At 38.5% G+C, this 21,957-nt stretch overlaps 2 protein-coding genes across 7 annotated transcripts in view; one reads left to right on the plus strand and one right to left on the minus strand.

Annotated features, from left to right (window-relative positions):
- Apoo (apolipoprotein O) overlaps positions 1-21,748 on the minus strand; it is a 53,352-nt gene extending 31,604 nt beyond the window's left edge. For both annotated transcript variants that reach the window (XM_027927462.2, XM_027927461.2), the window contains exons 1-3: positions 21,647-21,748; positions 3,875-3,982; positions 484-603 (exon numbers count right to left, since the gene is read on the minus strand). In XM_027927462.2, the coding sequence (XP_027783263.1) occupies positions 484-603; positions 3,875-3,982; positions 21,647-21,655 (237 nt within the window). In that variant the 5' untranslated portion in view covers positions 21,656-21,748. The remainder of the gene's footprint in view (positions 1-483; positions 604-3,874; positions 3,983-21,646) is intronic.
- CXHXorf58 (chromosome X CXorf58 homolog) overlaps positions 21,262-21,957 on the plus strand; it is a 31,115-nt gene continuing 30,419 nt past the window's right edge. For 4 of the 5 annotated variants that reach the window (XM_027927460.2, XM_071606212.1, XM_071606213.1 and 1 more), the window contains exons 1-2: positions 21,262-21,334; positions 21,441-21,884. In XM_027927460.2, coding sequence (XP_027783261.2) covers positions 21,491-21,884 — 394 coding nt within the window. In that variant the 5' untranslated portion in view covers positions 21,262-21,334; positions 21,441-21,490. The remainder of the gene's footprint in view (positions 21,335-21,440; positions 21,885-21,957) is intronic. The other variant, XM_071606216.1, reaches the window with a different exon arrangement.

Consider the following 21,957-nt stretch of genomic DNA (forward strand, 5'->3'; position numbering starts at 1 on the left):
CAGCCCTCTTCTCTCTAGTCAAGGTACAAACCCCACCTAGGGAGAGGAAAATTTTCCCTGCAGCTACAGCAACTGGTGCCACAAGGAATCCAGGGCACTGTTGCACCTGCTCTCCCTGTGGCACTGATGAACATTTGTAAGCAGAGAACTCTTAACCTGGACCCTTTTATTATGCCTTTTTCTAAAATCATGTATCCAACATGGACTTTTTTTCTTACCTTTTTGTTATTGTTGTTGTTTTGGTACCAGGGGACTGAACCCAGTGATACTTTATCACAGAACTATGTCCCAGCCCTTTTTATTTTGAGACTGGGAATTGCTAAATTGCTTAAGGCCTTGCTAAATTGCTGGGGCTGGCCTCAAACCTGCAATCCTCCCAAGGAGCTGGGATTACAGGTGCACTCCTGAGTCACCAGGATTACAGGTATATGCTACCATGCTGGCTCTATATAGACTTTTCATTATTGACTCTAACAGCTGTACCTGACACCAACTGGTATACGGCTCAAAATGATGTCGGAGCTGTGAGATGCTTTCTTCAAGTTGAGTCCTCGGCTCCTCCACATATTTACATTGACCCTCGGGAGCTGAGTAGAGTGAAAGCTGCACACATTCAAACAAAAATAAAAAAGCATACACAGTAATGAGATCATGTAATAAATTATCAAATTTGTAGGTGCAATATTTCTAATAATTTATAAATTACAATGACTCTAAGGGTTACACACAACCTAAAACTTTACTTCAGATGATCTTTGCACATTATTTCCTTAATCATAAGGATAATGACAAGGGGCTTGGGTTGTAGCTCAGTGGTAGAGCACTTGCTTAGTATGTGTGAGGCACTGTGTTTGATCCTCAGCACTACATAAAAATAAATAAATAAAATAAAGGTATTATGTCCATCTACAACTAAAAAAATAAGGATAAGGATAAGAGGGCAGAGCTACATGGTATCATTTCCCTCCTCATCCACTGATGGAAAACAAAGCACCTTTCTTTCATCCATTTACACTGGTATCTGGTATTTCACCCCAGGTTTAGTTTAGAAAAAGGAGTCTATCGCTCTAAAGAGTAGGTTGAGGGGTTGGGGTATAGCTCAGAGGTAGAGTGCTTGCCACATACGTGTGAGGCACTGCGTTCGATTTCCAGCACCACATATAAATAAGCAAATAAAATAAAGGTTTATCAACGACTAAAAAAATATTTAAAAATAAAGAAGTAAAGATATTGTGTCTATCTACAACTAAAAAATAAATTATAAAAAAAGAATAGGTTGAGGGGGGTGTTTAAAAATGCTTGAGAGTAACTGAAGAATAACTGAATACATAGTTCAAATGATCAGTCTGGTGCTAATCAAAGGAGAGCAGGTTTGTTCCCCACCCAGAGAATAATTTTCTTAGACACTACTGGCTGCCCTCTTCACTCTCAACAATGCTATTGTCCCAAAGCCTGAGAAAAGAGTAAAGGGCAAAAGATAAGCTAATTAGCTTTATATAAACACCTTTCAAGTAACCCTACAAGGGACTAAAGGTAAAACTGTACCTCAATTTATTCAAAGGAAACAGAAACTGAATATCCAAATAATCAGTGGGAAGTACAGACAAAAAAAGAATCCAAACAATGTAAAGATTTCTTGTTTGATTATTTAATGTATACTAAGTATCTACTTAGGATTTTTACCAGCCAAGAAGCAGAGAGAATCAGATCTCTGATTTCTTTAAGAAAAATGTGAATGTTTTCTTGGCTTGATCAAGCAGTCCAGAATCAGGAAGGCTGCTTAGAAAAGTGAGTTGCAGTTGGGCATGGTGGTACATGCCAGTACTCCAGTGGCTCCAGAGGCTCAGGCAGGAGGATTGTAAATTCAAGGTCAGACTGATCAATTTGGCAAGGCCCTAAGCAACTTAGTGAGACCTTGCCTTAAAATGAAAAATAAAAGAACTAGGGATGTGGCTCTGGGCTAAATTCAATCCCTAGTACCAAAAAAAAAAAAAGTTAAGCTGTATTTATAATCTACTGGGACATGGCAGGTTCCCCATTAAAAAATCTATAAAATATTTCTTAATTTTACCCTTAGTTCATCTGTTAAAGTTCAATACCACCATTAAAGTTCATCTGTTGAAAAAGCCGCAGTTTACTAATTTCCCACAAAGAAAACAAACTGTAAGGAAATATATTTCTTTTTAGTTATATATGATAATAGAAATATATACTATGGCATAATTATAAAAGCATGGAATATAATTTCTTCTAATTCAGTCCCCAGTATTTCTTTCTTTCTTTGGTACTGGGGATTGAACTCAGGGGCATTGGATCACTGAGCCACATTCCCAGCCCAATTTCGTATTTTATTTAAAGACAGGGTCTCACTGGGTTGCTTAGCACCTCACCATTGCTGAGGTGAGGTGCTAAGCAACTCAGTTGGTTCCACAGCTTAACTATTGTGAATTGTGCTGGTTTGAACTCTGGGAACTCTGGGATTACAGGCATGTGCCACCATGGCGGGCCAGTCCCCAGTATTTCCCCTTCCCCTCCCTTCCTTCCACCCCCTGTTGCCTTCTCTCTACTTTATTGATCCTCCTGCTATTTACTTATTTTTTAAATTAGTATCTTATGGATGTATGTGATGATGAGATTCACTGTGGTATATTTATATATGTACATAGGAAAATTCATTCCACTGACTTTCTCTGTCGCATCTCTCCTCCCTTCCTTTCATTGCCCTTTGTTTACTCCTCTGATCTTTCTTCTATTCTTTTTTTTTCACATCCCTCCCCACCCTTATTTAGGATTAGCTTCCATATATCAGAGAAAATATTTGGCTTTTGGTTTGGGGGGGACTGGCTTATTTCACTTACCATGATAGTCTCCTGTTCCATTCATTTACCAACAAATGCCATAAAGTCAGTCTTCTTTATGGCTGAATAATACTCATTATACATATGTGTGTGTGTGTGTGTGTGTGTATGTGTATCACATTTTCTTTATCCATTCATCTGTTGAAGGGCACCTAGGTTGGTTCCACAGCTTAACTATTGTGAATTGTGCTGCTATAAACATTGATGTGGCTGCATCACTGTAGTAAACTGATTTTATTTTTAAAATTTTTTGCAGATGGACAGAATACTTTTACTTTATTTTTATATACTGTTGAGAAGCCAGTGCCTCACACTTGCTAGGCAAGTATTCTGCCACTGAGCTACAGCCCTAGCCTAGTATGCTGATTTAAAATCCTCTGGATATATACCAAGGAGTGGGATAGCTAGGTCCTATGGTGGTTCCATTTTTAGATTTTTGAGGAATCTCCATACTGCTTCCCACAGAGGTTATATTAATTTGTAGTGCCACCAACAATGTATGAGTGTACCCTCATCCTCACATCCTTGCTAACATTGTTACTTGTATTATTGATAATTGCCTTTCTGATTGGAAATGAAATCTCATGTAGTTTTAATCTGCATTTAATTGCTGGAGACGTTGAAGTTTTGTTTTTTTTTTTTTTTTAATATATCTGTTGACCCTTTGTATTTCTCCTTTTTAGAAGTGTCTGTTTAGTTCCTTTGCCCATTTACAGATGGGAGAAAATCTTTGCCACTGCTAATCAGGGCATTAATATACAGAATATACAAAGAGCTCAAAAAACTTAACACCAAATGAAAAACACAAATAATCCTTTTAAATATCTTCTAACTGTGCTGGGGTATAGCTTAGTGGTAGAGTGCTTACCTAGAATGCACAAGGCCACAGCACTGCAAAAATAAAAAATTAAAATAATTATCTTCTAACTATCCTCCTGATATACAATTTGTAAAATCTCTTCTACAGTAACTAAGTCAGATGTCCAAAATATATCACTGCATGAACAGCATGTTACCTCATCAACTTTCATGGAATTTTTGTGAGGCGCATCCTTTTTTGGTGCTGCATAGACTCTGAAGGTGAGCAGGCTCAGGCTGGCTGGCCCCACGGACCTCTGAATTATCTGAAATGCAGAAGCAATTTTCAGCCTTCTATCCATGCTACAAACCAAATATATACAACATGACATATTCATAAGCTCAGTCACTCCTGCCCTGAAAGACACATACAAGCACTTCATGAGAAGTAAATGTATTCCTGAAGTTCTGAGGAAGTCAGAACCTAAAATACATTTTTTCACAGACATAAAATTTCAGCTCAACTTTATCTTGATTTTCACAAGACAATAGTTTTTAAGTTTCTCTACCTAGGCTTTCCAGTAAAAAATTTTAAAAAACTATAGCTAGATAAATAGATATTGAATCTTTGGAACATGTTCAGAACCAACTCATCATCTTTCCCTAAGACCTGCCCTTCTTTCTCCATTTCCTCTCTCAGGAATTGTGACAACCTCATCAGAAACTCTGAAGTTAGCAATTTTCAAAAAAGTAATACATTGTTATTAACTATGTTAGTCAATAGACACTATGTTGTACAATATAGCTCTCAAACTTATTCTTCCTATGTCTAACAGAAATTTCTTATTATTTGACCAACATCTCTTCAATGCCCTCCCCCAACCCTCCCAGCCCCAGCAGACCTTTCTAATATCTGCTTCTATTAGTTCAACATTTTCAGATTTCATAAAAAAGGTAAATATATAAAGCAACATGTTAATTACCTTGATTTAGCCATTCCATAATGTACACATATTGCAAAACATCATATTTAGTACACAATAAATGATTTTTATTTGCCCATTTATAATTAATTGATCAACAATTTAAAAAGGAAATTCTGAGGTCATCTTCACCATCACCCTCATCCTATGGATCACTAAATCCTGCCATTCTGCCTATTAAATAATCTCAGTGCTATTTTTTCCTATGTATCCCTTCCTATACAATCTTTCCTTGGACCCTCATTTCTTTCCTGGATTATTTTAGCAGCATCCTTAACTGGTCACTGGCCCTCTAAGGATTAAAACCACCAAACAAGAAAGAATGATTTTTCTTTTTTTTTTTAAAGAATGATTTTTCTAAATGACAACCTTGATTATGTTCTATAATCAATAAAGACCTTAAAGCCAAAAGAAAAATGGTTATTACTTTCAATGGTATAAAAACAATTAACCCACTCTGAAGTATTAAGTGTTCATGTTGAAAGATCTTAACTTCAATTAAGATCTTTTGGTATTTATTACCTTGGACTTGTACATCAACCAAAAAGTCTGTTATGACTGACCACAGCCGCCTTCTCTAACCTCATCTGTTAGATGCCCATAAAACCTGAACTCCCTATATTTCTCTCATGCTGCTTTCCAGCTTCATGGGTTCACACGTGCTGATTCCTCTAAAAATTCCTCTACCTGCTTTGTCTTTCGGTAGAATTGCCTAAGAGCAGGGAGAATGCATGTTTTTATTTTATTTTTTATTTACCCATTTACTTACATCTATTAAATTCTCCCTACCACACTGGAATCACTTTCAGGATGAGAATGTGTCTTAAATATTGCTATGGCAGTACCTGGCACATAAGAGAGACTCAATAACTATTCACTGCCTGCCTCAATGAGAAACAGAAAGAGGTTAAAAAAAAGAGTAGTTGTCTTGTTCTATCTAGTTACGCATGACTTAGCATAAAAGAAACTATATTACTAAGATTTGCAGTGCCTGCAATGTGAAAGATGAGACTATCCTATAATACAAAATATACAATGCTAGATAATATATAACAAAATGTCTCTTGAAACACACACCTAAAGTCATGTACACACAAAAAATAAATTCTCATATTTCAGAAAAAAAGAGCTGAAAGCCATAAAGAAAGATGGTTATTACCTTAAATGGTATAAAAACAATTAACATACCCTGAAGTATTAAGTGTTCCTATCAAAGGTCTTAATTTCAAGACAATGTTCCTACAGATTTCTTTTGCTTCTGCTGATACTGGTCACTGTGGTTTGTGTGCATCACAATTATTCAGCAGGACCAGCAATACTTGATCCAACCTAAGGAAATCAATACCCCTCCTAGAAAATTGCTAAGACTTTTAAAAGGGTCTGGTTTTTTAAAATTCAGTTTTGATTAATCAACATGTAGCTCTTTACCCACCCCTGGCCTCTTTTAAAGAGGACAGGTCATCAGAGGCTTGAGTCACCCAAGAGTTCTAAGCAGTTTCCATGGAGTCCCTCCTGAGCCTGAAGTAAAGGCACACAGGCTGCTGGTATCTGGAAACATGAACCCATTGCTTTCTGCCTTCTGTGTCTGGTTGCTTGAACTGGGGACTTTGCATGGTGTTGAGCTGGTCCCACCTCAGGACTTTGTTTCCCACCCTCCCCTTATCTGCTCTAGCTGCTGCACCCCTCCTTACTCCCCCATCTAGCACTTGTACCTCAAATCACTAGGCAGCTTGGCTCCACAGTGTCCCATCTTGTCCTTGTTTTATATCTTGCCTCAGGTTGACCTTTTTCATTCTCAATTGCTGTGTTCAAACCTTACTTTTCACATGTTATATATGCCTTCTCATGGTCTACCTTTTCAGTGCTCTTTCCATTTTATGTTCTTTTTTTCCCCTCAGTGCCAGGGATAGAACTCAGGGCCTTGTACAACCTAGGCAAACATTACTACTGAGCTACACCCAACTCTCACTTTTATGTTCTTTTTTGGTACCAGGGATTGAACCCAGGGACACTTAGCCACTGAACCACGTCCTCCAGCCTTTATTATATATTTTATTTAGAGACATGGTCTCACTAATTTGCTTAGGGCCTTGCTAAATTGCTGAGACTGCCTTTGAACTCAAAGTTCTCTTGACTCAGTGTCCAAGGTGCTGGGATTACAGGCATGCACCACAGCGCCCAGCTAACTTTTAAGTTCTTAATGAATATTCTCACTCACATCTTTCTTTGATTTTAAAGCTCAACTCATTTGCCTTTTTTTGAGACAGGATTTCACTAAGCTGACATAGCTGGCCTTAAACCTGTGATCCTCCTGCCTCAGCCTCCCTAGTTGCTAAGATAACAGGTGTGTGCCACCACAATTGGCTTCATTTACATTTTTAACATTAAATTTTTAACTATTAATTTCTACTGTATTTTCCCCCTTATCTTACTCATTTTTCTAGATTTAATATTATTCGAAATCTGCCCCCCCCCGTTACTGCCTAAGTTGTTTTCTTCTTTCTTTTCTCCTATTAGTTTTCCTCCCAAGATGCCCAACTCCCATCCCACATCAAGAAGTGTAACCACAGAGTGGTAGCATGGAAGAAATCAGCCCCTGTAGAGTCCCTCTTAGCTTTAACAGGCTCTTGACAGATTAAAAAAAAAAAAGAGGAAAAGCAAACCTCAACTGGAAGACTTGGGAGATCTACAGATGCTCTCTCCATAGAGAGCACATAATTTACTCAGGCTTTTTCAACCTCAGCACTATTAACATTTGGGCTAGATCATTCTTTGTTGTGGGGCTGTCCTATGCGCTGTAGGTCTGGCCACATCCCTGGTCTCTGCCCATTGGATGCCAGTGGTACCCCTCAAGTCACAACAGTCAAAAATGTCTCTAGACATTGCCAAATGCCTCCTGGGGAGACACCCCCACATTAAGAACCACTGGTTTACTTGAATAAATATTAACTTCTGACATCTCTCATCATCCAGACTTAATGAAAATCTCCATGTTTTAACTCATGGCCTTAAATCTAACACACATAGTGAAAAGCAGAATAGTCTCCACTCAAAGATGAAAGGGAGTGAACTCAGAAGGGAATATTCTGTAGTGAAAGAAATGAACTATATCTTAATTGGGGTACGGGTCACACAAAGTGTATGCTTTTGTCAAAACTCAAATTGTATCCTCAAATTGTATATCTAATATTGTACAATCTTAAATCTGTGAATGTAAACTTCATTTTAAAAATATATAGCTTCCAGCACACCTCATCCATGCTAAGTTCATGTCAAGATAAAGATGGGAACTTTAGGCCAAGGATTATTCTTAAGGAGTCAGCCACACACCCAACCATAGTAAGGAACTAGGTAGTACTGCCCCGTGTGATGTATGGAAACCCATAGAAGCCTCAGTAAAAAGTTCATTGATGCTGATGTACTCAACACCTTGGGGGGTCACCCTTTTGGGGGGCATTAAAGGGGAGTTTTCTTGGTGGGAGACTACTCTACCCTGCCTCTGCACATGTACACCTTCCCTACTCTAGATTTGATGAGTCTGGTTTGGAGATCAAAGCCACGCCTACTCTGTTAAGAGCTGCATCTTTCATGAGTGCTAGGTTATAGACTAGATCCAAAGGCTGTGTTTCTATAGATCCAGCCCCTCTGGACTACACCCTTCAGTTACTAGTTAACTCTTGGGATTCAGATGGTGGTGGCAGGGGTCACAAAGGATGGTCCCCAATGTGCTGGTTTGTCTGAGTTTTTGAATATAGCTATGAGATCCACAGTCATAAGGAAAACTGAAATTTGGCTCAGATAGAGTTAATGACCCTCAGCTCTTCAAAACTCAGGAATGTCACTGAATTTCTTGGCTCAATGTGACTAAATCTTTCTTTCTAGTGTGATTCTATTCCCCAGCAAGATATCACTCTATCAAAGTACATTCTCTACCTTAGACTCTATCTTTCAACATTTGTTTTATTCAGCCCACAGGCACCTTAATTGTCAATGGAAACTGAGCAACAAGATTGGCCTTTGATTAGTTGTAACCCTAACATTTGCTATAAAGGGGTAGGCTGCCATTATCTTAAAAGCACTCATTTGCTTCTTTCACTCCACTGAAGCTTGGCAAGGACTGATGACTGCAAAACAAATCTAGCCAGGTAAGCAGTGTTATATATGATATAACAATTACAAGAGGTCAACTGGAATTTCATTTCAAAAACAAATGCTCAATGCATACCTACTCCATGTCAGGCAAACTAAGTATATGCAATCCCTGCTTTACAGAGCTTTCAGGAAGCTTGAGTTTATTAAAAAAAAAAAAGACTCAATTAGTATTCTAAAAAGACTCTGGCATACTTGAGTTTATCCTTCAGCTCCAGCAGCAAGGGTGGGTTCCTGAACACAGTTAACCAAGATATAACCTGGTGAGGCCGTAAACACTCAGATCATAATGGGTACCCAGAAAGCTAAACTGTTTTTGCTTTCCAAGTAAAAGAGCATTGTCCAGAATTTTCTAGCTCCAAGACCATATTCTGATTGTGTCCTGGTAAAATTGCTTTAAAAGACAAATAAAACTCCTCAATCTAAATAAGACATTCCAAAAATTATTCAGACTCTAATGAATGATGGGGCCCAAATTCCTGATAATGTGCTTTTGTTTTCAACTCTATGAAGTATTCAATCTTCTCCTCCTCCTGAGGTTTGCAGTGGATACCCTTAGCAAGCTAGGTAGTGACTTAGAAGGAATACAAGGACTACTAGAGTATCCTAGGTATACTAGCATGTTCCATTTGTAAAAAAAAAAAAAAAAAAAAAATCCCTTATGATCTATGTACTTTCATATATGGCATATTATAACACAAAAAATAAACTTGCTTTATTGATTTTATCCCCTTCTTCCTTCACTACTCAAACTCATCTAAAACTATTCTTCCCAATGCCACCAATGGCCCCACTGGATAGCTGGAATCTTGTCTGCATGCTGAAACTGGTAACCAGCATCTTCAAACTTTTTCCTTGGCTTCCAGAATTCTTCTTTGCCCCTATTCTGCAAGGTTGCTTCTAGGCATTGTGTTCCCCTGAACAGGCCCTAGGGTTGACAGACTCCTTTCCTCTTCACACTCCAGAGCAATTTCATTTAAATCTAGGTATCCTTGGTACCAATAAATAAATAAATAAATACATACATATCTAGACACACACCCAGGCCTGGATTCTGCCTAAGCTTGGGCTCATATGTCTCACTCCCTTATGGACATTTAACATATAGGTTATATGACAGGCATTTCAATTGCTACTTCAGATCAGACCTATCCAAAAGTGACCCCCCATTCTTTTCTTTTTCTAAATTTTTTTAGTTGTAGATGGACACAATACCTTTATTTTATTTATTTTTTTTAATGTGGTGCTGAGGATCGAACCCAATACCTCACACATCTTAGGCGAATGTTCTACCACTGAGCCACAACCCCAGCCCTGCCATTTTTTCTTGAGGTGATGAAAGGTACTTCATGAATATGTGTGTGTATGTATAAAATCTTCTAAAATATATATATTTAAGGAGTGCATCATGATATTTTAAATTTATCTTTTTCCAAAAACCTAATTGTCTCAGATTCTCTCCTCATTTAATGCTTCCACAATCCATACAAAAAACACCATCAAAGCAACTCTTTAGTGAAACAATGAAAACAGATTTCAAAGATAATACGAAGTGGTTCAGGCCTCCATAGGGACCAGTTATTCACCCTCAGTTGATATAACTGATAATGTGGAGAAAGAAATTATAACACCACCTGTGATAAGTGTACTAACTGACAAGGGGCAGAATTTACACAGAAGACAAACTAATGTACCACAACCAAAAAACTCTTGGAAAAAACACAGAAGGAGGCAAAATCAACAATTAGAAAGTTTATAAATTTTTTTTAAATGCAAAGTCACCCAACAGACTGGAGGTTAAGAATCAGTGCCACAGGCTGGGGTTGTGGCTCAGCAGTACAGCACTTGCCCAGCACATGCGAGGCCCTGGGTTTGATCCTCAGCACCACATAAAAAAAAAATAAATAAAATAAAGGTAATTGTGTCCAACTACAATTAAAAAAAAAAAAAACAGAATCAGTGCCACTAGGAACATCCTCTACAAGAAGGAGTAACAAAAGAAACTAAAGGTCTGGAACATGAAGATGATTTTCAACATACCACAATCTTTTCAGCTACACCCATGAGTAGAAATGATCAACACACAAAGAACACTTGGAAGACCACTTAATGGCTGCTACTTGAGTGATATAAAAAAAATTGTCAATCAATAAGTTCTGTGGCGGGGGGGGGGGCTACTGGGAATAGAACCAGTATTTACCACTGAGCTCATTTCCAGCCCTCTTTTTTTTTTAACGTCTTTAGTTGTTGATGGATTTTTATTTTACTCATTTACTTACATGCGGTGCTGAGAATCGAACCCAGTGCCTCACACATGCTAGGCAAGTGCTCTACCACTGAGCCACAACCCCAGCCCCTCCCAGCCTTTTTTTATTCTTTGTTTGAAGACAGAGTCTCATTGCATTGCTAAGGCTGTCCTCACATTTGCAATCCTGCTGAGTAGCTGGAGTTACTTACAGGCATGCACCACCCAATGTTGTTCTTTGTTAATATACCAGAAGGGGTCTCATGACTCAAAATAATTTGATATCGAAAACTGCATAGGGCTGGTATATAGCTCAGTTGATAGAGTGCTTGCCTCGCATGCACAACCCCTGGGTTCAATCCCCAGCACCACCCACACACAAAAAAATGTATAAATGCTGGGGATGTGGCTCAGTAGTAGAGTGCTTATCTTGTGTGTGTGTGAGGACCTGGGTTCAATACCAAGCACTGCAAAAAAAAACCCTGCATAAACAAATTTAATGCTTTAATTATTTCATTTAAGCTATTATTTTACTCAGCTGTCATACAACCTATATATTAAAACATGAAGTTCTTTCCAAAATTGTTGCATAATATAATTTTAAAAATCTCTGTGGAAAATAAATGTATCAGAGGATATTTTAAAAGTAAATGGCATCTAAAATTAGTCCCCTATTTACAGAAAGGGGCACAACCATATTCTTTTTTGCCCAAATGTTATACTGGTTCTTTGATCTTCAACCAACCTTTTCTGCAATAGTTTCCATTCTGAAAGCATTTTTCATTTGAAACAAAATAATTTTAGGGCTTGTGATATTTTAAAGGCTCAGTGGCAGAGCACTTGCCAGCATGCATGGGGCTCTGGGCTCAATCCCTGGAAGGAAGGAACGAAGGAAGAAACTCAGTCTCAGTATATTTAAAATAAAAATGAGAGTGCATATTAGAAAATAGCAGTTGTTTCTAAAAGGGGGAAGATAGGAAATTTGTGGTAAGATTCCAAAGATGTTAACGGTGATTGTGGTATTAAAGATGGTATGGGTAGTGATATTAAGGGTGATTCTTTGGTATTATCTGTATTTCCTAACATTTTTACAATGAATATTGATTTTTCTATGTATATATTTTTAGTTGTAAATGGACACAATACCTTTTTATTTTATTTATTTATTTTTATGTGATGCTAAGGCTCGAACCCAGGGTCTCACACGTGCTAGGCAAGCGCTCTACCACTGAGCTACGACCCCAACCCTGATTTATTTTAAAATATGCAAAGAACAAAAATGATTAGCTCCTGAGGTTATTTTAAAGAATCTGCCACAAAATATTAAGATAATTCCAAACAAAGAGGGGTAAAAATGTTTTGCTCTGTGATGTTTTTGTATAAATATAGTGACCAGCAATAGTTATGGGAATAAATATATCAAGAGAATAATTAAATCTAAATTCTCAAAATGACAGCTTTGACAGGCATTCATTTGGATTATAAATTTGGGGACACTCATATTTATCAGAAACAATAGAAGCCACAATCATTTCAGTTTGGGCCATAGTAAAGGGGATTATATAACCAATATTTTTCAGAGTTCAGACTTTAAACAAGATTATTTTATGAGAAACTCTCAATTCTGTAGTTCTGTACTAGAATAACTGATATTTCCTATTTTTTCCTATCCACTATAAACAGACTTTAATCTAAAAAGATAAGCCAAGAAAAAAATGAGGCTGTTTCAAGATTAATATTATCTTCTTCTCACAGAAAATGAAGTTCTATTTTATCTTTGGGAGATAGAATTCCCCACAAAATTAGATCAACAAAGCAAAGAAAATATATTTAATCTATAATTGTTTCATTTTCTACTTCTTAAAAATAGCTATCAAGTTCTATAAAATTTATGTAGAAAAATAATAAACTTGTGTGATAAACAAGAAACCTCAGGACTGAAAAGATAGTTATTAATTTAGGCAGGTTTTGAGTTATCCAGTTGGTCTGAATTGGTTTCAGAGACTTGGAACACTGATGAGATGTAATTTAGCAGGTTCCAAATTTATTTCGAACTTCCTCATCCAGACAGAAATTGATTGCTACTTGCCTAAAACTCCCAAATATATCCTTTTTCCCTCCCTCTTGGAATGGGTCCTGAGATCCATTCAGTCTCTTTTGAGTTCAGGGAATATAGAAAGGAAAAAATTGTAGGGGAACATTTACTTCAAGTCTTACTTTTCAAATGTGTCTATGTTTTCAAGCAACTAAAAACAATGTACAGGGTTGGGGTTGTGGCTCAGTGGTAGAGCACTTGCCTAGCATGGGTGAGGCACTGGGTTCAATCCCTGGCACCACATATAAATAAACAAAAGTATTGTGTCCATCTACAACTAAAAAAAAAATTTAAAAAAACAATGTACATAAATTAAGGAAAACAGGAATACAAAAAATTTTTTAAAAGACAATCATATGCAAGACTCAATTCAGCTGATTATAATCTGAATTAATAATGAAAATCTCTGCAAAAATAAGGCATAAAAACAAGAAAAATAAATATTTGGACTATACACAGCAACTCTAACAGAGTTCCCAAACAGTGTGACCGACTCCACAAACAGGCTCAAAATCAATATTTGCAAAGTGACGTAAATCAACAACAGACAATTTAGGAAACTTGCTGGAGTTCTTGTATCACTTTTTGCTCACTTACCCATCTAACCTATGTCATAATATGACACATTAATCAGCCTCTCCAATAGTAAAGCAGATTCATTTTAGCCAGATAAAGAAAAACAAGTTGCTATTTCAGAAGAACTGAATTTATGGAATGAGGAAAAAGAGAAGAAAAGATCCTTTATTATTTTCACATATTGTATTTAAAAAGACTGTTCAAAGGAATGAATAGACATATCTGAAAAAGAATCTACTGGTTATCCCTCCCAAATAAGGAAATGAACACACACTTGTGAATCTCTCTTTAGCTTTCACAGAGGGCTCCTCATCCTCATGGAACCAAACAAAGAAGTCCTTAAGTGGGAGCCAGTGTGGGCTTTGAATAAAACACACTGAATTGCTTCAAAGACTCAGAAAGAGTTGGAAGACAAAGGGTGACTGTACTTAAAGCATATTTAAAACAAAATTCACCCAAAATATAATTATACTATCTATAATGCATAAAGCTATAAAATCATGAAAACACAGCTTAATATTCAAACTTACAGGCATTTAGTATATTGAAAACGCTATGACCCTTACTCTAAATTCTTGCTTCTCCAAGTTTCAGTGTATAATGAACACAAATTTTAAAAAAACACCACAGAAAGAAATTGGCACTGTTGAAGTCTTCTAATAAAACTGGCATGAAGCTATGCAAAAATTAGGAAAAACCCAGAAAAAGCAAAAAATAACTTCCAAATTGTAAAACATATCGTTAGATGTGGATTTTTTTTTCTCCCTGAAAATAACTACATAAAGTTCCATGTTGTATGAACTAACTGTAAAATTTCAGTTAAGCATTATTGGGGAAAAGGAACTGATACAAACTCGATGCTTCTATTTAAAAAACATCTTTTGGCACTATTGCTGTTGTATTATAAATAATCAACTTTAAACTTTTGAAACAGATAGGTATCTTGCTACAGAGATTTCTTATGCATCTAATTACTTGTGGTAACTTTCCATACAAATATCAAAGTTCATTTCTTAGCCTCTGAGAAGTTCTGTGAAACACATCTACATATAGATGATAAATTAAACCTTTAAGTCATAAAAGTCTACAAACATGAACAGGCCTCATGGGGTAATAAATTCATTTATCATAAATGTCTACTAAATTATCTACTTTTCTCCTCCATTTTGTTTCTGATCTCCCCATTCGTTTAAAGCATCAGTCATCATTCATCTGCTTCACCTCTTCCTTCTCTTCTAGTGCTATTTGCAATTGGGAAGCTATTTGCATTTTAGAAGATGGAAGAGTGCTACAGTGGGGAGAATTCACTTCTAAACAAGATGAGAATTTATCTGAATTCAAATCACTCTGGACCTGTAAGCAAAGGGTTAACCTGCAACCATGGATCACTTTAGTGGACAGATGTGATGCGGGAGTGATGTTAAACACCAAACATTCATATAACACTTTCCATATCTGTTATCTCACATAACATTTATGTTTTCTATTTTATCTTTTTGAACCTCCCAACAACCCCATGAGATATGGAGGGGCAAATGACTATTCCCACAGTACCGTGATCAGGGTCTCAGAGAGATTAAGAAACCTCATCAAGGGTTGCTCAGCCAGAAACAAGAAACACAACAACTAGAACCTGAGCCTGTTCTTTCAGACTGTGTCCAGAGCTGCAGGGCAGTTTTTTCTTCTTCTTTGTGATCTACTGTTCAACTTCTTTGAAGGGTTAGAAAGGAAAAAAAAAACAACCAATTAATTCTGCACATAAAAAAGTGATTTATGTGAGTAAAATGTATGTACTATAATTCCTCAAGAATTCCCGCAGATATGTTTAAATTGTAAGGGGGAAAAACTCTTGACTATATTTCAAAATAGGTGACATTTCAAATAATATTCAATATAAAGAAATACTTTTAATTTATAGATGTTTTTCTTTTTCCATTTAATATTGCAATTCTCCACTCAGTTTGTATTAGTAACATGCTAGTAACATGGTAAGAAAATTAATTTCAGGAAGACAAGCAATACAGGCATTACACCAAGCCACAAAGAATGTGTGAGGTAATAATGACTTATAACCAAGGACACATTTACTCAGGCTCCTCTGTGTGGCAAGCTTTGAGTACAGGTCACATCATTGCCCTTCAGCAAGGAAGTGACTCAGCTTTCACTAGGTCACGTTCTCAAGGTAGAGGCCTCAGTTAGCAGAAAACCAGATGATGAATCTCTAATCTCCAGCCCACCACATCTCTTTCAGGAAAACTCCATACTCTCAGGTTCCATGTTAAGCTGAGTACTATCTCTCGATGTCCACAGATGCTTCAATCAAATTATCACCTCCCTACTACCACCCCAACTCAGCCTTCTTCCACTTTCTCATTTCAATGAATAGACCTGACAATCACTCAATTTTCCAAACCAAAAGTCTGGACAGTGTCTTTGAATCCTCCTCCTCCTTCCTCTGTTACATCTGATCAACTACCACCTTTTGAAATAAAAAATATTTTGGAGAGCCCCAAGATTGTACACTATCACAATACAGCCTTAACAGCCTCAAGATGGTAACTAAATCTGGGCTCACCTTTCTTGAGTACTTCCTTTGTACTAAGCACTGTTCTAAGCTTTGGGTTTGAATGAATTTAATCTACACTATTTGAAGTTGGCGCCAGTCTTACCCTTGCCTTACAGATGAAGCAGCAGCTAAAAAGACCTTTATATTTCACTTAACGTAACATGGTGAGGTTCAAGGTCTTAATGCTGTGCTGAACTCTCATTCCTATGTCCTTGCATGAGTTGTTTTTTTTTTTTTTCCTTCTGTTTGGAAGGTCCTTTTCAACCTTGTTTTGGCTAGCTTCAAAGGTCAGCGTAAGCATGTTCTTCTCTATAAAGTCTTCTACTGCCCCCTGCTGGTGTTCTTCCTTCTAAGCTGGTAGTTCTCAAGGTTGGATGAATGCTCCAAAAACCTGATACCTAGATCTCACCCTTAGAGATTTTAACATTATTGGTCTGGGGTTCAGACTGAGCATAGGGACTTTTAAAAGCTTCCCAAGGGGATCTAACATGCAAAGTTGAGACTCACTGCACTATAATACACTTTTTAATATATAACTGTGCTGCTAACCACATGTGAGCTTCTGAAATGAAAGTTTCATTATCACCTGGGGCCTTTTTCAAACCTAAAAGTTCCTGAATTCCACCTAAGAAAGTAAACTGGAAGCATGAGCAGGGCCCTGGAAGCTACTTCTGTCCTTAAATAATTCTGGTGTGTGGTCAGATTTAGCAACTGTCTTAGGTAAGAACTGGGTCATGTCACTTGTACACACCAGGGTCCTGGCATGGTACACAGCCTAGAGTTGGACAGTGATAAAATCTGAGAAATGAATGAAATATAGTAATGTGAATCTGGGGACTGGGTGTATATATTCAGTATTCAAACTTGCTGAACCAGCACTAAGAAAACTTCCTACAATAGAATGCAAATACTGGGAAGTTTTTCAAATGTGTTTTTAATCCACTAATGCCCCCTACTGACTACAAGATGAATAGCTAAATCAAAACAATGGCTATTAAACATGCACATAACTCGTTATACACATTGTACTACTATTCCACCAACACCTACACTATCAACTCTCATGCCCTCCAGTTCTATTTACTCCAAGCAGTTAACTTCCAAAGACATATCAATCCTACCATTTATTCTGTTCCCAATCAGCAATGCCTCTGGCCTGTTTGTTTTGTTCTGCAGTGCTAGAGATTGAACCAGGACCTCCTGCATGCTAAAGCAAGCTCTCTATCACTGAGCTATATCCCCAGCCTAGCTGCTGGCCTTTTTTGTTTCTTAATCATTGTGTCTTCCCAATCCCGCCAAATTCATAAATCCACCCACCTCAAAAATACAATAAATGATTCACCATCAATTTAGTTTAATTCTTAACTAATTAATTCTTAACTATTGCAAGTGTGATGGGGGAACCAGCAACATCTATAGCACCTGGAAGCTCACTAAAAAGATGAAGAATCTGAGGGCCCATCCCAGACCTACTGAATTGGAATCTGTAGAATCTGGATTTTAACAAGAGTTGCATTTACATTAAAGTTTGACAAGCACTGATTCTCAACTAATAGACCTAACATCACTATTTTAGGACAAATATTTGGTAACACTCTTGATATCCTGTAATAAAATTCCATCATCCACTAACAAACAAAAGCTCAAAAGAAGATATCAGCATACTTATTTGATGGTAATATAAAGATGACAAAAGGAATGATTTATCAGAATTCTATTTCAGTGTAAAATGTTTAATACAACCAAAGACTTAAAGAACAACCTCTTGAGTTTCTAAATTGTACCTTAAGGGGCAGCTACCATTCAGTTGAGAACCATGGGTCTATAATCACTCCCACTCTTTTCCTTCCATCTCACAGAAAGGAGTCTTTTGCCCCTTTTTGAAGTTGAGGGATTCTCTTTTTAAAAACTTCCCTCTCTACATTCCTCCCAAGACCATAAACACTGCCAAACCTCGAATGCTATTACAACCACAAAACCACTTGAGAATCTTTTATTATTATTATTATTATTTTAGTTGTAGTTGGACACAATATCTTTATTTTTATGTGGTGCTAAGGATCGAACCCAGTGCCTCACATGTGTGAGGTGGGCGCTCTACCACTGAGCTACAGCCCCAGCCCCAGCCCCCCACTCTAGAATTTTGATCCAATATTTCCTTCTAATTAGTTCTTTCCTTCCTTTAACAGTAAACTCTATGTCCTTTTATTTATGAGTCACCTACCCATGCTAATATTTTACTTCCATCGGTAAATGTACACGTATAAGGTTCATGAAAGCTTTCCCAAGAGCCCAAAGCAATGAGCATGTGTCCAAACTCAAATCTAACTTATCTCTCTGAAATGGTCATTTTTGGTTGTGTATCCAGTCTCCATTCCACCTCTTCCTTCCCCAAAGAACCCTACTGTGTTCATGAATTCATTCCTTTTCCATTAAGGTAAAGTGATCCTGTACAGTCTAAGCCAATCAGAGCATGGCATTCTTCTGGCAACTACTATTGGATTAGGTACCTGACCTAAATTCATCCAATCACACCTGGAGGAAGCATGGGAGTTTTGTCTTCTCTCTAGTGAATGAGAAAGTGTGTATGTTACTTGCAGTCATCTTGGAAGTATAAGGGAAATCAACGTTACCATGGAAAGCCAAGAAGAGACCAGTCCCTGATGACACTGAATCAGTGAGCCCTGAGTTACTATTTATTGATTAGGTTTTCCCAGACAAAAGCATAGTCTGTCCTCCTTGAAACCCTCCTCTCTTGGCTTTTCTCCCCCTCAAACCCTCCATCCCACAGCACTAGGGGTCTAACCCAGGGCTTCTTGCATAAGCTCTACCATGGAGCTACAGATCTAGTACCCCTTCTCCCTTGATTTTCTAAACATCACTCTTTTGTCTACTTCTCAACAGTTACTACTCCATCCCTGGCCTCCCTTCTTCCTCTGCCTACTCCTTACATTTTGGTGTCCTCCAAGGTTTGCTGTGATCTTTTCTACTCAAAATACATGCTCACCTGGAATAATTTCAGCTCACTGTAGCTTTCTCTTGACACATCAAAAGTGAGCCTCCACCTGGGTGTGGTGGCACACACCTGTAATCCCAGCAGTTTGGGAGGCTGAGGCAGGATAACAAGTTCCAGGCCAGCCTCAGCAACTTAGCAAGACCCTGTCTCAAAATAAAAAATAAAAGGGTCTGGGAGTATAATTCAGTGGCTAAGTGTCCCTGGGTTCAATCCCCAGTACAAAAAAATAAGTGAGCTACCAGCTGGAGTACCACTGCTGATATGCCCCAGGTTCATTCACCTGATTAAAATTCCTGTCTTTCAAAACTAAATTAAAATGTCCCCTCTGTGAAGCCTTCCCTGAAGTCCTCAGGGATTCCTTATCTTTTTTTTTTTTTTTTTTAACAACAAGGAACCCTTCTCAAAATAATGCTTCTAATTGCATAAAATACTAATTACATTAAAATAATCATATTTTAAGACTCAAACTCGTAATACAGTAATATGTGCTTGTTTACTAGCCTATTAAAGATCTAGATTTTAACTAATTTTGACATAGTGATAAGCACGAATGGTATTTTGAGATCTGCAACAACTGTAACATAAGAAAATGTCTGTGACTTGCACAGGTACTGTGACTTCTATTGATGACAGGTACCTGCAGTGGTTTATTGCTATAGGAGCTTGTTTAATCAATGGTCCCCAATCAACCAGCCCTCTCCATGTCCATGCCCTTGTATAGTCCTGTACCATATCAACTCTGGACATGGCTTGACAACAGCAAATGTGATGCAGATAAGTGTTTGTGTATTAGGACCTGCCCTCCTAGAGCCTCATGAGAAAGCCCATAGGAGGCACATGGAGGGGCACAAAGCCTCCATACACTGGGGCAAGGCCACCTTTCAGTTAAGCTACTAGCAGAACTGCCCAGCCAAACCAGATTCTGAGAATTAGTAAATCATATTAAGGCACTGATTTGCAGTGGTTCATTATCCAACAACAGATAACTAAAATGAATAGCCATAATCATAACTGAAGGAAATGCTCATTACTGACGGAGACTGGTAAAAATAAAAATTTTTCCCTCTAACAGTTTAGGGAACCCATGAGCTCTAGCTACAGACCATTTGAGGAGTTGAGGACCCAAGGTTAAGAACCCCCAGTTAGGGCAAATAGACCCAACTCTCCTTTTTACTACCATACTTACATTGTTGATACCAACACAGTTTAGCTGATTATAGCATACCCATCATCCTTGTAATCCTGTAACACAGCCGAGTTCCCAGTATTTAACAAGTGTTTAACATAATTTATAAAATGAATGCAAGTTGATTATGGGATCTGTATTCCTGACCCAACTGAGCTGCCTAAAACAAGTAAAAGCAAATACTCAGATGGCAATTCTATGTGTTAAGGCCTTTTCCATGTGCTTTCCACATACCAACTTACTCCTTCTAACAACCCTATGAGTTGTAAGCTATTACCCTAATTTCACCAACAGGAAAACTTGGAAAGTAGAATCCATGCTCTGATTTTATAGCCATTACTAGAATGTGTCCAAAGCACACTACAGCTCAATGAAACTTTTAAATGAGTAGCACAATTTCCAGACTTCATTAGCACTATTTTATGGATACTGTTTCTTGAAGACTCAATTCTGTAGATAAGTTTCCGTCAGCATGGGATTTGTTTTTTATACTGAAAATATGCTTTTTTAAAAAAGATGGTAGAATAGGGACTTTATGCTAAAAGGCAGGTTTTTCAAAATAACCTTCACTATATGAGTAGATTTCTTTCAAAGCACACGACTTCAAAGAAAACGTAAGAGGATCGACTTGTCCATATCAATACTGCTTGCTGAGGAGTTGAGCAAAGCTCCAGCTTCCCTCCACGTGCATCCATTTCATGCCAGCCTCCCCCACAACCTCGAGCAGCTTTTCCGAAGGTGACCCTCCCCCACCCACATTCCAGGTTCTGAAACCTGACTCTTCCAAGCAACCAAAGCCACGAACCCTGCAGTGTCCTGAACTGGCCTCACCTACCCACGATCCCAAGAGTGCACCGGGAAGGTGGGTACTTTGGGGGAAGCCACAACTTTTCAAAGTGTTTTATTCACGAGTATGACCCAAAGGGCCAACCCCACCCACCCCAGGGTCTCACGCCTCCGCCCCCCAGGGTCTCACGCCTCCGCCCGGCAGACGCACGCTGCCCAAGAAGACCGGTGAATGAACCAAGGGGCCGGGACGCAGCCGGCTCGGAGGCGGGAAAAGCCCAGGGGTGAGACGGGCCTGGTCCCCGGAGAGGCCCCACGAGAACGTGGGGAGGTCTCCGGGCGGCCGGGAGGGGGCGATGACAGCTGTGACCCGGCTCCAAGATCTCACCTTGAACATGTCGCTGGCAGCGGCGGCTCGGGCAGGGTCACCCCGGCCTCGGCCCCGCCCACTATAGAAAGGCAACTACGGAGGCCCGTTAGGGCCCAGATTCCTACACCGCACACGGACTGCCCTACGGTTGACAACGGTACAACCACCTTGATCCGCGAAGGCTTAGTTCAACCACCCTTGGCTAAAAGTAGCCTTGTTGAGCTGCAGCGCGTCGCGCCTGGGGCAATGGACAAGCGTAAGTCCCGCCCTCCTGGAGTCTCCGCCTCTGCGCTAGCTGTTGCTAGGCGGCAGTGTGGGCTGCACGCGGG

The sequence above is a fragment of the Marmota flaviventris genome, chromosome X (assembly GCF_047511675.1).
Source record: "Marmota flaviventris isolate mMarFla1 chromosome X, mMarFla1.hap1, whole genome shotgun sequence".
NCBI lineage: Eukaryota > Metazoa > Chordata > Mammalia > Rodentia > Sciuridae > Marmota > Marmota flaviventris.